Here is a 17708-nt window from a genome sequence, read left to right as displayed (position 1 = left end):
CAGGGCGTTGGTGGCACACGCCTTTAATCCCAGCACGCAGGGAGGCAGAGGCAGGTGGATCTCTGTGAGTTTAAGGCCAGCCTGGTCTACAGAGTGAGTTCCAGGGAAGCCAGGACAACACAGAGAAACCCTGTCTCAAAAAAACCAACCTCCCGCCAAAAAGTGCAACTCAGAAAAGGTGTTCATTCTCCTATGCCACCAGAAGGAAGAATGTATCCCAGCAGTAAATGTGACCAGGTTTTCATTCTCTACAACTTTCAGTCTTGCTAAAGTTTCAAGTAGCATGTGGAATGGGAATTTAATAATGACATTCACTTACCCATTCAACAACTGAACCACTTACTTCATTATTCCTATTCAGAGAATTGAGGGGAAGAGAGCTGAGAACAGAGTTTTCTTGAAACAGGCGGTTACGTAGTTGCCGTAAAGTGACTGAAAGGTCTTCAAAAACGGAGTTTGCTTTTCCCACCATATACACTCTCTACAAGAAGAATCCAGAACTCTGGGTTAACTGCCTGCTATGGATTTATTCCAACCTACAGACTTTGTATAGATTTTTTCATATAATTACTTTAAAATTGTCATTAAGTAACACTTCTTTATAAGGATCTTAAATAAAAACTTTGTTACTTACTTCCTCACTGGGAGCCAACTGCAAAACTACAGGAGTTTCTTCAGAAAATAAGGAGTGAATGGAATTTGCAACACTGTCAAGACTAAAAGGAACCGCCTGAAATGCAAGAGTAAAAGTGCAATTATTGTTTGAAATAAAGCGGAAAGAAAAGTCATGCAGACAGTATAAGCAAGAGGGCTCGCAGCAGGAAAAAGCATTTTTCATTATTATTGGTATATAGTAATTGCATATTAGTAGGTTTCATCATGAAGTCCATGCTCCCATATACACTTTGAACATGAGGCCATCTTCTACCATCCTACCCTCTTCACCTTTTGCCTGTCTCGTTTTCTTTTTGAAGTCTGCTTTCTACATGAGAGAAAACGTAATATTTTACTTTCTGAATCTGGCTTGTTTTGCTTAACACTCCCACTTCTTGTTCTGCTCATCTTTTTCTGCAAATGACATGATTTTTCATTCTTCTTTATGGCTCCACTAAATCACCAGCAATTTTTTTGTGATGTTTTTTCAGACAATATATTTTGATCACGTTTTTTTTCCCCCTCCCCAAACTCCTTCCAGATTGTATCCACTTTGCTACCCACTCAACTTTATGGTCTTTCTCTCTCTTAAACCTTTACCTACTAAGCCACCTCCCCAGCCCTATCAAAAGACTTAAAAATTATTATTTGATGTATGCATATGCCGTCACACACACACACAGAATTGCCAGAGAATTCTGCCTTTATATGGGTTCTGAGGCTCGAATTTGAGTTGCCAGGCTTGCAAGGCAAAGTGCCATTGTTCACTGAACCTTCTTGCTGGCCCCAACGGCTGCTTTTTAGCTTGAATTTTAAATTTTTTTATTTTATTATTGAATGTGTATGGGTATTTTTGTCTGTGTACCATTTGTGTGCCTGAGGCTGGAGGAAGCCAGAGGAGGGACACTGAATATGGAATAACATGATTGTGAGCTGGCTGTTATGTGGGTGCTGGGAATCAAACCCAGGTCCTTTGCAAAAACAGCCAGTGCTCTTAATTGCTGAGCCATTTCTCTAGCCCTTTGACTATATTAAAGTGCAACATACATATACTACAGTATATAAACCCTGGAGTAAGGAGATTAACAAGCATTTACAAATGGGTGCACTCTCCTAACCCAACTAGATTAAGACACAGAATACCAGCAATGCCCTAAAGCACCCCCCTTTAGCTTTTGGGGTCACTAAAATGGGGATGTCTATGCTATGCTACATTTGTTTTTGTTCTACTCTATTTTTAAAAAGTACATTCAAAAATTTTCTCTCAAAAAGTATTTTACTTCTGATATTACAAGCCAGGTTGTGGTGGCGCACACCTTTAATCCCAGTACCTCTGATCTTACAGTATTAAAAGAACAAGAGGCTAAAAAAAAAGCACTAGCTCTCCCAGAGGTTTGATTCCCAGAGTCCACTTAGAGGCAGATGCCCTCCTTTGGCCTCCACAGGCACCAGGCATGCACATGATGCACCCATGCAGACAATACACTCAAACACAAAAGATTTTTTTAAAGCAGTAGTATCCCATTTTTAAATGAGCAGTAGCTCAAACTGGCATCAAACTTGTTATGTAGCTTCATTACATGGCTTCAAACTTGTGAACCTCCTGCCTCCACTTCCCAAGTGGTTGAATTACACTGTACCCAATGGTTTTGTTTTAATGGAGATTATCTCGCTGACTTTTCTTCCAGTAATTCCGTTTACTACTTAAAGGGTTACTGTATAAGCAGCAAATGAATGCCAAAGCAGTGCAGGCAGAAATGAAGGTAAGTAAAGAAACCTTACGGATGAAATACCAGTATCCAAACTGAAGCATCAATTTCAGGATTCTATGACTAGAACAGACATGTTGCTTTTATCTTAATCAAGATGCATACTAACTCTTCCCAAACTTCTAAAATGAGGTCACAGGTAACTAGAGAGGAGGAAGGGCAATCAAGCTTGCAAAAGCATGTTGTCACCAGCCTCTGCAAGTGCCTGCCTTTTGTGAACACTCACCTCCTCAGGTTTGGGTGGAAACACCTCATTTCACCTAGTGCAGTGGCTTTCAACCTTCCTTAATGCTGTGACCCTTTAGTACAGTTCCTCATGTCGTGGTGACCTCCAACTATGTTATAATTTTTTTGTTGTTACTTCACACCTATAATTTTGCTACTGTTATGAATCGTAATGTAAACATCTGTGTTTTCTAGTAGTCTTAGGTGATTCCGGTGAAAAGGTCATTCAACCTCCAAAAGGGGTTGAGATCCACAGGTTGAGAACCACTGATTTAATGGAGCAGCACTTGGGTTGAGGAAAGTTAATGACTGAAGGATATGCCTGGAGCAATCAACCTGGAGAAGCTAATGAATGAGTTAAATATCAGATTGGGAAGGAAAAAGAATTATATAGACTGCTAAGCTCAAAGGGTAAAAAGCCTGGGTGACTGGAACATGGTGACTTTTCCCACACTGTTTTAGGCAGCTATGCATGTTTGTCCAAGAATTTCTCCATCAGTATCACTTGAAACTACAACTAGCTGACAAAAGGAAGCCTTGCCAAGTAGAATTAGAAGGTAGTTCTGCCTTTAGATTTTTGTGTGGGCTTTGTTCTCTGAGCCTTCTATCTCTCCATTTTCTTCCAAGAAAATTCCAGGTAGCCGAGCAAGGTCAATTAATAAAGTGAGCGTTTGTCATAGCTCCCGCTCATGTAAAGTGAGGCTAGTCTGCTTCAAAATGTTCAGTGTGGTAAGGTGCTTATTAGACACTATTATACATGAAGACCTGGGTTCCATTCCTAGCTCCACATCCACTGGCAGTATGTGCCTTGGCAACACAGAGTTCAAGGCCAACCTGGACTACATGAGATCTTGACTCAAAAAACAAATTTGTGGTTTTATCTATGCTATTAAGCTTTAAATGGTGTCCCGGATTTTCTACATTTATACATAAATGAAATACATGGTGATCTTCACAGAAACCACATAGAGAAATAAATAGTCCTGGCGAAAAGATCTACCATTTGATCTTTATTGTTCTCTCTTCCTACTTTATTTGCATTTACTCTGAAAACTTTTCTGCTTTCTTTAGCTCATTAATGTCCAAACTTAGAAATCTAAATGCAGGTTCATGCATTCACGGCTGTAAGCTCCGCTTCAGACCACTTCAACTGTACTGTGCAGTTTTTAAATATACTGAACATTTATCATTATTCAGTTCTAAGTAATTTAGAAATTTCTGGTGATTTCCTCCCTCTTTAACTCATCAAGTATTTAGGATTATATCGCAATTACATTTTCCTGGTTGAAAAATGGCTGTTCAAGAGTTGTACAGTGTGGTTTAAAGAGAAATAGCTCTTTGAGACTTTTCATTTCCCATTCCTCTGAGGCATTCATTTTCATGTCCCTTCAATGGTTTCCTTTAGTTTTTGCCTCTATCTCTCTAAAGAAAACATTTTTCTTACTTCATCTTGATTTTTCCACTTTGGGCATCATCCATTTACCATCCGCTACCCAAAAAATGAAGTTAGCATTTCCCTTATCACCAACCACAGCCTACTCTCTGCCCCACCCATGCTGTTTCGATCACTCCACCCACCTCCAACAGTTACACCGGGACTTTTCAGGATTTGCATTCAACCAGTGACCATTCACTCTTTTGACTATGTGAATTACTTTTTTCAGTCTAGCTTTATACTATACAATCATTGTTTTTCTCTTCTTGCTCTTTTGGTTCACAATAGAAATGAGGACATTTCTGTTTTGTGTGGTGAAAACATTTAAAATCTAATATGCAATTTAAAAATGTGCACTATATTTATGCTGGTTAGTGTTCTGCCAATTTGATACAAGCTAGTGCCATCTGGGAAGAGGGAACCTTGATTGAAAACAAATGCTGCCATTAGATTGGCCTATAGGCATGTCTGTGGGGCATTTTCTTGATTAATGATTCATGTGAGAGGGCCCAGCTTACTGTGGACAGTACCACCCCTGGACAGGTAGGCCTGGCTTGTATAAACAAAACAAGCTGAGCAAGCCAGTAACCAGGCTCTGGCTGCTTCAGATCTTGCCCTGATTCCCAATGGCTTGTAAGCTATAAGCTGAAATACGCCTGTTCCTCCTCCAAGTTGTTTTTGGTCATGGTGTTTATCACAGCAACAGAAAGCAAACCAAATGATATTTTTGTTTATTATAATCACCCTCATTCTGGGCATTACATCACTCAAGCATGCTTCAGTAATGTTACGTCTAGAGATATATCTAAAGGTCTATTATTATGTTTTTACATTTTATGTGTATGTGGGGGAGGGGCCTGAATGCATATACATCTAACGTGTACACAGGTGCCTGACAAAGCCAGAAGAGGGTACAGGATCATCTGGAACTGGTGTTGTAAGCTATTGGGAGTGATGGGAGAACTGAAGCCAGTCCTCTGCAGGAGCAGCAATATTCTTTTTTTTTTAAGATTTTATTTATTTATTATGTATACCAGATCGCATAATGGATGGTTGTAAGCCACCATGTGGTTGCTGGGAATTGAACTCAGGACCTCTGGAAGAGCCGTCAGTGCTCTTAACCTCTGAGCCATCTCTCCAGCCTGAGCAGCAATGTTCTTAAGCCCCGAGTCATGTCTCTAGCTATCTAAAGGAAGCAGAAATCAGTATGCTAAAGAAATCTACTATGCAGCCATGTTCACTGCAGCACTAGTCACAATAGTAAAGATATGAAAGCAAACAGTGTCCTTAAACAATGGACAAAGATTACCAGCCTACAATCCACACCGCCAGAGAAGCCAGGAAACAAGGAGGACCCTAAAAGAGACATGCATGGTCCCCTGGAGAAGGGGAAAGGGATAAGATCTCCTGAGCTAATTGGGAGCACGAGGAAGGGGAGAGGGAGCTAGGAGAAAGAGAGGGGGAGAAGAGGAGGGGAGAGGAGGACATGAGGGAGCAGGAAGATCTAGTCAGGGGAAGAATAGAGGAGAAAAAGAAAAGAGATACCATCATAGAGGGAGCCATTATAGGTTTAAAGAGAATTCTGGCACTAGGGAAATGTCCAGAGATCTACGAGTTTGACCTCAACTATCAATCTAAGCAGTGGTTGAGAGGCTACCTTAAATGCTCTTCTCCAATAATGAGATTTGTTAACAACCTTATACACCATCCTAGAGACTTCATCCAGCAGCCTAAACACTGAACTGAACTGGAATCCAGTTGCAGAGAAGGAGGAGTGATGAGCAAAGGGGTCAAGACCAGGCTGGTGAAACCTACAGAAACAGCTGACCTGAACAAGGGGGAGCTCATGGACCCCAGACTGAAAGCTGGGAAAACAGCATAGGACTGTTCCAGACCCCCTGTGAGAGGATGTCAGTTTGGAGGTCTGAGCAATCTAAGGGACCTCTGGTAGTGGATCAGTATTTATCCCTAGTATAGGAATGCACTTTGGGAGCCCATTCCACAAAGAGGGATACTCTCTCAGCCTAGACACACAGGGGAGGGTCTAGGCCCTGCTCCAAATGATATGACAGACTTTGAAGATCCCCCATGGAAGGCCTCGCCCTCACTGGGGAGCAGAAAGGGGTTGTTGGGGGGCATGGAGGAGGGAGGGAGAGGGAACTGGGATTGACATGTAAAAGAAGTTTGTTTCTATTTAAAAAAACAAAACAAAAAAATGGACAAAGAAAATGTTCTAGGGCTGGGGGTACAGGCCAGTGGTAGAGTATTTGCCTAGTGTACAAGCCATCCTAGGTTCTAACCCAGTAGTGAAACAGAAAAGAAAGAGAAGATGCAGCATATACACACAGTAGAAATACCTGTAGCTCTCAAAGGGCCACGGGAAGTCTGGGCGGATGACACACAGCTAGACTTGTCTTTTGTGACAACATGGGTAAGTCAGAACATTATGTTAAGTGAACTAATCCTGGTGCTGAACAAATAACATGATCTCACTGATATGTGGGATCTAAGGAAGTTCATTTCACACAAGTCAGGAGCAGGATGATGTGGGGGGGGGAGGGGGGGTGAACAGGGAAAGGGAATGCTGACCCAAATACATGGGGTTTTGGTGTTTTTGAGACAGGGTCTCATTATGCCACCCACACTTGCCTCAAACTCTCTATGTAGCCCAGAATGACCTCAAATTTGCAGCACTGCTCCTGCCTCAGCTGCCCAAGGTTATGATTTTACAGATACTGGTTCTTTATTGTGTGTTCAGGTTTGCCTTGTGGTCGAGTTCATGGCCGTGTGTGTGTGTGTGTGTGTGTGTGTGTGTGTGTGTGTGTGTGTGTGTGTGTGTGTGTGTGTGTGTGTGTGTGTGTGTGTGTGTGTGTGTGTGTGTGTGTGTGTGTGTGTGTGTGTGTGTGTGTGTGTGTGTGTGTGTGTGTGTGTGTGTGTGTGTGTGTGTGTGTGTGTGTGTGTGTGTGTGTGTGTGTGTGTGTGTGTGTGTTGGGCCTAGGCTTCATGCATGCTAGGTAAGCACTCTATGACTGAGCTATGAATCCAGTGTGTGTGTGTGTGTGTGTGTGTGTGTGTGTGTGTGTGTGTGTGTGTGTGTGTGAATTGGGCCTAGGCTTCATGCATGCTAGGTAAGCACTCTATGACTGAGCTATGAATCCATTTCCAGACCGCATGGTTTTGTTTCTGTAAGCATGCCACATGTACTTGGAAACAGGATCACAGTAAAGTATGAAAAAATTTTCCCAAAGTGAGCATCACACAGATCAGCTTACAACATAATGCAATTAAAAACTAAAACAGTAATTATTGAAAAAGAACTCACACGTTTGTCGATAAAAAATATAGCTAACAAATGAGTTTTAAAAAATCACAATATATATTATAAATTTAATTACAAGTTAATTTAAATATAAATTGAATTACAATATAAACAAAAATACCGCCTTCAAAAATGTCCTATAATTGCTTCATAGTAAACCTTTAAGTTCCAGTTTTTATGTATGTGTTTTGATGTCATTTTTGCAGTGCTGGGGATGGGACCTAGGCCACACCATTCCACTATATCTTGAATCTTAATGCATTTGCAAATTTCTGTGAGATTGATCTGCTAGCCTTAGGTCCAGGGGAATGACCTGTTTACCACACCTGTTTTATTGTGTTTTTTTTTTCTTCAAGTTGCAAATTCAATTCACCTTCAATTTTCTTTTCCCTTTCTTTCTTTCTTTCTTTCTTTCTTTCTTTCTTTCTTTCTTTCTTTCTTTCTTTCTTTCTTTTTTTTGTTTTGAGACAGGGTTTCTCTGTGTAGCCCTGGCTATATTGGAACTCTCTCCATAGACCAGGCTGGCCTCAACTCATGGATCTGCCTGTCTCTGCCTCCTGAGTGTTGGGATTAAAGGTCTGCATCGCCATGGCCAGCTCACCTTGGATTTTCAATCAAAGGAGCCCTGGTTGTGGAGGTGACCCTTCCCCCACAAGGGTAGATTATTTGGGTTTGGAAGGAACCCCTCTAACCCTCTAATTCTGACTTTTTTCTGGTGACTCTTGGGGCCTCACAACGAAGAAGGGCAAGCCAGCCCTTCTGAGGCAGTTGTAGTTTTAGCAGTCTTCTTCCCAAGAGCAAATGGAAGGAAGCATTTTATGGCCCCCAGCCTTGTGCAGAGAATAAAATTTCAGCGGCAGCTCCTGCTCATGGCACTTCCTTTTTGTTATCCTGCTGGAAGTAGTATGTCACTGGAGGTGGCCTTGGACAGCTTAGACTTGGGCCTTTCTGAATTTGCTCACTCTGCTTTAGCTCTCAATTTGAGAGCCCTCAGCTTCCTGCTGCAGTCACCATGCCTCCACCCTGCCATCACAAACTCATCCCTCTGGAACCATAGGCCCCCCAACCTTCCCTTCTATACATGGACTTGGTTGTGGCAGTCCATCATAGCAATAGAAAAGTAACAGGAGGTGTATCTCTTAACTTAGAACTCTCCTACACAGTGCATGGCCAACTTCTAGTAAGCATACAACCACCATGGAATTTTTTTGTTTGTTTGTAAAAAGATACTTTCAAAAGAATTTAAAAGTAAATTATGTTCTAGAAAAGTTGCACTAAAAAAAGAGGTGTGTTTAGAATATACTTCATTTTTTTTAAATGAGAAAACAAGCAAGATAGTAGAGCCAGTTCAAAGGATACAGAGACTGAAATCACACGTACGCATGCGCGCGCGCTCAATGGAGAAACTGGGATAAGACTGCATAGGTAATATTGAGCTAATAGTCAAGAGAATAATAAGACTAATCATCTTGGGAGCTGTCTACACTACTAGGCAGACATCATTTGCATTCATGCTGACAGAGGAAGTTTCTAATCCCCCAGTTTATATAAGAAATACTCACATTCTCCAAAGGGTAGGAGATGACACTGCCCACGGGGAGATCCAGTTTGTCCACTCCCTTCACCATCACCATAATGGTAGCCCGTGGCCGGTGGAATAGGTTACCCACGGCAAGCCCTGGCCACGATAGGTCCTAAATTTTGAAAAGCACAAAACAGTGCTTAATTCTCAAGTATGGAAAGTGTCTCCCCAGCAACATCTAATAACAGAGTGAAGGGGTTCTGGCATGACACGGGCCGGGACATTCAAAGGGGAAATACACATCTCATTAAAGCAACAGCTACAATCGCCCAAAGCAGTAGCATGGATGTCTGCCTTCTTCACTTTCTTAAATTATACATACCAGAAAGTTCACTCCCAAGTTGTGTGTGAAAAGCAAGTGAGTGAGCAAAACCCATGTGCTTTGCATTTTCCAGACTGAATTATTGTTCTCTTCCCTGCATCAGTTTTTCCTTTATGCACAGTAACACTTTTACCTTGCAGCAAGAACTGTCAAAATGTTCTCTACAAAGCACTTTATACATCAAATTCCTTTAATAGTGACTCATGTTGCTTTACTAATAATTATTTATGAAGCTTATTCTAACCTCCATTTGTGGTCAAATTTAAGCTTGTAGAGAACTAGGTACAAATTTCACCCTTCAGTGTAAACATCCAATCCTGTTCACTCTGGTTGTCCAAAGGAACTGGAGCTCATGGGCTGTACCTGTAGCCCAAAGCCGAGCAGTGCCCAAGCAGAGCTGTGCGTTTTGAGAGTGCTTGGGGTCTAGAAGTGACTGATGACACCAGCAGCCAACTTAATATGGCAAGAGAGTGTAACAGCAAGACAGCAAGTAGCCTCTCCTCCTCCTAAGCTCTGTGCTTCAGGCCTCTTGGAGTGAATGGATCCAGGCCCTTGTACTACGGTTCCATCAGTAGCCAGGGACTGCCACAGGCCACAGTGTCATTCTAGGAAAACACAGCCACTGGCTGCATTATTCTACCCTCAGATAAGATATGTAGGCATTTTAGCATTTGTAGCAAATCTATTTCCTGCACTAAAAAATAAGACACAGCCTATTAATAGCAGCACACCTGTAATATGTAAAGTACTACATGTCAATTAAAACTAAAAATATACTTGACATACTAGGTAAATGCATCCATACACATAAAGGTTCTCACAATGATGAATGCATAGTTCTATTGATAATGATGTATGAACACTTGGTTTCAGAAGCACTTACCCCACATACCAATGAGCCTGTTAAGTTTTATAATCTGTGGCAAAGGTACCTGTGTGTTTGTTGCTCTCTTTGACTATAGGAGGAAATCAATAAAAATGTTTTTTTAAGTACACATACTTCTTTCACAGAGAAGCCCATGGACAATGCAGCCACGTCTGGGATTCGATCTCCTGGTATAGGCCAATTTCCATTTCGGAAAACAACAGACCCTGGTGTTCTTAATATGCTAAATTCATTCCCTAAAACACCTGAGGAGAAAACAGATTGGTAAATGAAGTATCATCGTTATAAATCTTTCATAGCAACATCGAAGGTTATTAATCATAATACATTTCCCCCATTCTTCACTGGCTGAGCATGCTAAATTATGCTTGGACAAAAGACTGAATCGCAAACATGGAGAAATCTAGGGCAGGATGCTAGAGATGCAGCGCCAAGTCTTCATGGCACAGGCACACGAGCTGCGGCAGACGTGAAATAGCTAGTTCCAGATTGGAGCTGTACTCCGAATACCATCAACAATTTTCCCCAAAATATCACTCTAAGAATCTAAGTACATATATTCTGTTGGAATAGGGTGTATGTGCTAAAACTTTAAATTAGCAACTAGCTCTTTCTGTATAATAACTTTCATTTTTATAGATCATATTAACCCATTATCCTCTCACCTCCCCCATTCCCACTCACCCCCTTCCTTCCTCCTTTTAACTAGTTTCCTTTCTATTTTCATGTCTTTTGGAGGGAAGTGAAGCACCAATGAATTTAATAAGGTCTGCAGACAGGAGCAGAGTGAAGGATTATTTACAGGTGTATGGGTACCTTACTAGTGGTTAGGCCAAGAAAATCCCCTGCCCCTGCAACCATTAACTGCTTACAGCTCCTCAGGGATGGGTGGGGCCTCATGAGACTCCTGCTAACTGCCTATAAATCCTCAGGGAACAGTGAGGCTTCATGAGCCCTCCACAGTACATAGCAGGAAGTTGATGGGCCCAATCTTGTGCATCTAATTACAGCTCCTGTGGGTTCAAGACTGCTGTGATCATGTCATGCGTGGAACACAGTGTTCCACAACAGCCCTTCTGCTCTTCTGCTGGTTCTTACATTATTTTTATGTATTTGTTTATTATACATTTATGCGTATTGGCTTGAATGAATGTTTATGTTTGGTGCACTCAGGTCAATAAAGGGTGTCAGATCCCTTAGAACTGGGGTTTCAGATGGTTATGAGCCATCGTGTAGGTGCTGGGAACTGGGTCCTCTGGAAGAGCAGTGAGTGCTCTTAACTGCTGAGCTTCTCTCTCCAGCCCCAGGCTCTCACATGCTTTTTGCCCTCTCTTCCATAATGTTCTCTGAGCCTTGGAGGAGTGAGAGAGGGTTTTACTAATGATGTAGATACCCTCCTTCAGATGGCCCTTAACAAGGGAATGTAACAGTTTAGCAAGAATTAATTTTCAGTGACAGTTCTCAGGAAATGATAAAGCAAAAAAGCCAAAGCCCTGCTATTAAAAAGGAAGGGAACCTGAAATCTTTGAGTTATTCTGCCTAGACTTTTCTATAATATGCAAATGTATGACATTCCTATTTCACTTTAAGACAGGCCAGTACATCTTTACAGGTTAGTATATTTTAGGATACAGCACATTTCCTTATGCTTCATAGGCAACGTAGTAAAATGAGGATTGTCAAGGATGTGTGTGTGTGTGTGTGTGTGTGTGTGTGTAGGCACGTGCGCATGTATTACCTACAAGTTGGGACATAAAACGTTTCAGTCTTCAGAAAACTAAGTCCAGGGATAGTGTTTTCAGTTGACACATGAGGAAGATGAACAAAGGTACCCTGTACTAACTACTGAGAGTATATGGCATCTACAGCTAAAAGTCAAGGACCAGAAGAAAAGGGGCTGCTTTAAGGGCTTCCCCTAAGGATGGAGTATTTGCTTCTTCACCATTGTTTGAGTACTCTGCTTTGTCTTCGTGGTGCTGGGGATGGACTCCGAAGCTTGAAGCTTGTGCTAAGGTAAGCACCCCACCTCTGAGCCATATCCCCAGAACAAGTAGCTAATGGAAACTTTTGTGTTCCTGGGAGGGAGGGGGGATGAGTTCCAAGTCCAAAAGCAATCAATCCTGGCCAGGTCTGCCTACCGTGGAAAGAGAGGCTTTGGTAAGGCGTCACTGTTACTCCCTTGACCTCAAGAAAGACATGCTTAAGCCTATGCTATGTGAGTGAAGTAGGAAGCAACAACAGTCAGTGTTTTGGTTTTGCAGTGTTGACAGTAAATAAAAGGCCCCAGGCTCATGCACATGCAGAAGGAGCAGTCAGTACTTCAGTTCAGCCCAGGGCCAGAGCAAGGGTTTCTCAACTTTCAGCTGAAGGCAAGTGAAAAAACTTAGCAGAATGGAATGGTGGTGTCTGTAACCAACAGACATCTTGGTCTGTTACCCAGTAGCAATACTGCACAGAGCCTTCAGGGCAAATTCAAAATATAATACCTCAGGCACCTTGACAGGCAGCCTTAGTCTGGAAAGGCTGGGAGATAGGCAAGAAGCTGAGACTTTCCAAGCATGTACACCTTTCAGGAATCTATCTGGCCTTGGAGATAGAAGCTTTGTTCTGAGATGTGGCCCCACGCCTTCAACCCCCATGAGCTGCCATGACATAATGGCCTCACCTTTGTGGTTAGAGTCATAGCAGCTTCGCAATACTCCTTTACTAGCCCACTGCTCAGAAACCCTGAGTCAGGGTCACAAGAAAGGTGATCTTGTCCAAACTTCTGCACACTGCATGCATCACATCTCAGGGATGTCTGCCAGACAGCTGTCCTTCAGTGCCACCAGTGATGGGTGAATGCCACCTCAATTAGGTCAGTTCCATTGTCCTAGCATTCTCATTCTTTGAAAAACCTTCCCTTGTTCTGAACTGAACGAGGCTTCCTAGCCTCCAGCTTCCTAGGCTTCCATCCCTTCAGTCTCCAGATAACCCCAGCTTCAGAGAGAAAGCCTAGAGATTCCAGGTCACCTGCTTGTTCTTATCGAAAGCCATGTCTCTATACCTCTAGTCATGAGAAAAGAATACCTCATCTAACACAATCTTCTGCTCAGCTTTCCTCCAGACTTTCATTCATTCTCCTAAGAAATTACTCACTTACCATTTATTAATCCAGATTTTTGATAGATACATATCAACAGATAAGTGACTACATGGAGGTAGGCATTAACAAGATGTCCCTGTATTATCTAAGCTACTGGAAGGCAGGGATGTCAGTGTGTCTTGTTCATACATTCCCAAGGGCTGAGGAGAGCCCGACACACAACTATTCGGGAAATGCTGTTGAGTTGCTGAGTGAGTGAAGCCACACCTGGAACTACCAATTTCTCCCTCCCATGAGCACAAAAACAAGTCCTAGGTGCTGCCATTCTAAACCCAGAACCAGCAAACCCCTACCAGTGTCTTCGAAAAACAAAAGCATCTCTAAATCAAATATGCTTCCCTTCAGGGGAGGAACCCAGGTTCTACTTCATCTCATGCTGCCTGCTTTGTTTGGTCCCCAGTCTCTGTCCACACCACTGAAACAGCGTGCCAAACCCTAAAACACAATTCTCAGCCCTTAATTCCATAACTTCCTCACACATTTGTCGCTGGCAAGGCCCTCTTTGAAATCCCATCTTGGCCTCGATAAAGACAAAGTCCCTGGTCTTCTAATTCCTTTGACTTGCTGCTGTGTTCTATTCGTTCTTTATAGCTGTGTTGCCAGGTTTGGAGATCAGCTCTGTAACATAAAAGTGGAAAGTAGCCCACACATCTACCTGTCTATATAATAAATACGGTACGTGTGCACGATAATTGGTTACCAATCTGTGCTGTATTCCAAACACACATAGAAAGCAACTTATAATGTTCTTCCCAATGCAATCAGGATACAAACCCAAGCTTAAAACATGACCATTCCTATTTAAATAAAATAAAAGGATTAAAAAAAGAAGACATACATTGAAATTCTAGTACATTCTCCCAGTATTCAACTGAATCTTACAGCATACTCCACTTGAAAGATCAGAGGACCTATTTCTGTGTCATGCTCCCTGACTCGAGTCCATATACCCTGAGGCTGAAAACACTGCCAGCTCCCAGATCTGTGTGCTCCCACTCCAGATCTCCCCCAGTCTCAGGCCTACACACTCAACATTTCCTCCTAGGTCTCACTGCTTTGAGCCTGGATTCACGAGTTTCCAGACTTCTGCAGTCTCTCTTCCACTCAGCTGCCTGAACCTCTTTAAATCCTTCTGCAGCACCATAGCAAGCAGCCACTGCTTTCAGCTGCTCTTTTTCATACCTATTTCCTGAATCCCCACCACCACGTCTGTCCCTCACCAGGTTTGCAACAGCTGGCTGCCTCTTACCCTGTCATACCACCCTCAGGTCCAGCTTTCTCTTCATAGTTTCAACAGACAAATCTGTTAAACATCTGTGCTCACCTCCTAGGGCCTGGCAGGGAAATGCAAAATGTGCCCTAGACATGTCACTAACCTGATTTCTGAGATCTCAACAAACTCTCTGCTCTCCAGCTCTGTCTCTCTGTGCTCCCATGCACAAGCTCTTCTACCTTCCCCACCTGAACCTTTCACATGTTTTTCTTGGGAGGCACCTCCCTGGGGAAAGTTCCTTAAGCCTCTCCAGTCTGGGTTTGAGAGTTAGTGCCTCTCTCTTGGAGAACTCCACTGTCTTTCGCAGTGAGCTTCTATAAAAGGTGGCTGGAATCAACCAATTTTAAAAAAGGGGGTGGAGGCTACATCTGTTCTCGAGGATATCAGTTACCCAAACCAGCTCCCTCCTTTACATCACATCTCTACAAATTCCATGTGTTAGCTCTTGGTCCTTCTTCTCCAGGCAAAATACCTGAACTCTTTCAAATGTGCCTCAGAACATGGTACTCACAGCCCAAGTTCCCTAACATTGTTTTAAAGTAAACAGTGAAATCAGGGCTCTTAAAGATGTTTTCCACTAAATCACACTTAGTCATTGTGGAAAATAATACTGTATACCTGACAAGACCCAGCAATGCAGAAGCCCAGATGGTTATATGAACTAGACCATTTTAGCAAGGACAGCATGCCCAAACCACATAGAGAAGCAATTATTTTATCTTAGACAAAAACCAAACCAAAACCCTAAACCTCATTGACTCAAAAATGTCGTAGAGCTGAACACAGTGGCACTCAGAAGGCAGAGACAGGCAGATCTCTGAGTTCGAGGCCACCCTGGACTTCAAAAGATGTCACATATGATATTAAAGCATGAAATTTAAAAAGATGCCCAGCTAACCACAGTGTCAATGGGAAGACTTTGTTTTTAACTTTGAAAACTGAATTAAAACAAAAGAATTCTCCCAACATATATTTGTGTGTGTGCGCACATGTATGTATATGCATTCGTGTGGAATCCAAGGTCAATCTCCAATGTCTTTTCAGGTAATTCTTTTTTTCCCAAGACACGGTTTCTCTGTATTGTTTTGGAGGCTGTCCTGGAACTCGCTCTGTAGACCAGGCTGAACTTGAACTCACAGAGATCCACCTGCCTCTGCCTCCCAAGTGTTGGAATTAAAGGCATGTGCCACGGACACCTTCTCCAATGTCTTTTCTCAGGAACTGTCCACCTAGTTTTTCAGACAGGGTCTTTCATTGGGACATGAAGCTCATCCATTAGGCTTACAGTAGCCATCAAGGAACTTCTAGTGAGCCCCCCTGTCTCCACTTCCTCAGCCCTGAGATTATAAGCACACACCCACTATACCCAGCTTTTTATATGAGGGCTAGGGTTCATGCTTTTGTGGCAAGCACTTACCAAGGGCTTCGAAAATCCCCCAAGTATCTTGATGAATAAATCAGAATGGCCTGTGCAGAGCCAACAACTGAAATGAAAAAGACCCCAAGACTTTGGAGGCCTGGAAATAATTACAACTATTAACAAGGAACGCTGGGCACCTCCAGGGGTGGAGAGCTTTGGTTTTCAAAAACATCACTAGTCTTTTTCCCTTCAACTGCTATTCCAAAGGTAGGACTTCCCAACATCTCACACAGCACAGGCATGAGGTATCCTTGCCACAAAACACCCATTCCTCGAAGTTGTTCTCCACTTGACTTTTTTTTTCCTTTTTAGGGTTTTTCGAGACAGGGTTTCTCTGTGTGGTTGTCTTGGAACTCACTCTGTAGACCAGGCTGGCCTCAAACTCAGTGAGCGATCTGCCTACCTCTGCCTCCAGACTTCTGGAATTAAAGGTATGAGCCATTACCCCTGGCTCCACTTGACTTCTTGTTCCCTACTGTCTGCAACTCCAGTCTCAGCCCCACTACTCCCAAGTTGTCACACAGCATTCCCTGTGCCATAGCACATATGATGGAAACATACTCACTACTTGGAACTCAACTGATCTGCCTTCCAATCTAGCTTTTGTTATACACTCCCCATGACATACTGGCTTAAATTATAACTGCAAAATGAGGAAACTCTCTTCTAATGATTACTGTAAAGAGAAATGTATTACCACATGATTCACAAGCCACAGGCCAAATGTTAGCTTATTTCCATTCTTCTTGTTCCATGTTAGAGAACCGAAGTTCCACTAAGAAAGCTACAATGTATTTGACATGTGACCCTAAAGGCATGACTCACACCCTAGTCTCCGAATCCTTCAAATTAGGAATTGAGATCAATACTGCGTGCCCTGAAGAAACAATCATAAAAAACTAATACTCAACTTTGCATCCCGAAATGTATATATACAATATATGATGGAGCCAAATATGTGGGGTGCAAGGTTCTATCCATTGTTAATAACATCATTAGAAATGAAGGGGGTGGGGGGAGACGAGGCAGCAGCCTATGGCGGCTAAGTCTTTGGCCGACCTTCCCTTCTTGATAGTGGGCTGTGGTTCTAAGGTTATTGAGAAACACCAGTCCTCCGAAGGGCCTTGAACCGGGAAGGAGTGATCCGGCAGATGGGAGGACAGGGTCCCATCCGGCGACCCGCTTTCCCTCAAAAGCCTGATGCCGGCTCCGGAGCCTCCCAGGTGGCCTTGCCCTCCTCCCGCAGTGCGCCCTGCCTGCTCACCCGTCACCAGCAAGGACAGGAGAGCGACGAACACAGCCATGGTACCAGAGGTGGGCTATACAGAAAGGGACGCTGGGACTCGAGGGAGAGCCGCAGCCCGACAGGGTGACGCGCTCCCGAAGGTTCCGATTCCTAGGCCCCTCCCCTTTAGGCGAGCCAGGACTAGGTCTCGGCCAATCGTCAACTACGCCGCTATACGGGAGAGACGTAGCAGGGGAAACGTCAGGGATCGGGGCAGGGCCTAATGTGATGGATGGAATTCTCTGCCAGCAGGAATCAACGATTTTAAGAGCAGGGCGGTCCCGCCCCGCCGGCCCACAATGACCGGTCACGAGATGAAGGGTAGGGCCCCACTAAGAGCCGGTGGCCCCACCGGTTGCAGGTTCTCGAGAGCCCCCTGTGAAGCTACCTCCC

At 43.2% G+C, this 17708-nt stretch overlaps 1 protein-coding gene across 4 annotated transcripts in view; it reads right to left on the bottom strand.

Moving 5' to 3' along the window:
• Atp6ap2 (ATPase H+ transporting accessory protein 2) overlaps positions 1 to 17450 on the bottom strand; it is a 28236-nt gene extending 10786 nt beyond the window's left edge. For 3 of the 4 annotated variants that reach the window (XM_035449889.1, XM_027433189.2, XM_027433191.2), the window contains exons 1-5: positions 17295 to 17450; positions 10307 to 10437; positions 8965 to 9096; positions 635 to 730; positions 320 to 481 (exon numbers count right to left, since the gene is read on the bottom strand). In XM_035449889.1, coding sequence (XP_035305780.1) covers positions 320 to 481; positions 635 to 730; positions 8965 to 9096; positions 10307 to 10437; positions 17295 to 17334 — 561 coding nt within the window. In that variant the 5' untranslated portion in view covers positions 17335 to 17450. The remainder of the gene's footprint in view (positions 1 to 319; positions 482 to 634; positions 731 to 8964; positions 9097 to 10306; positions 10438 to 17294) is intronic. The other variant, XM_027433190.2, reaches the window with a different exon arrangement.
• Positions 17451 to 17708: the final 258 nt, after the last annotated feature.

This window comes from Cricetulus griseus, chromosome X (assembly GCF_003668045.3).
Source record: "Cricetulus griseus strain 17A/GY chromosome X, alternate assembly CriGri-PICRH-1.0, whole genome shotgun sequence".
NCBI classification, from domain to species: Eukaryota; Metazoa; Chordata; class Mammalia; order Rodentia; family Cricetidae; genus Cricetulus; species Cricetulus griseus.
The sequence above is the reverse complement of the archived record's forward strand: the minus strand, read 5'-3'. Positions and strand labels throughout refer to the sequence as shown.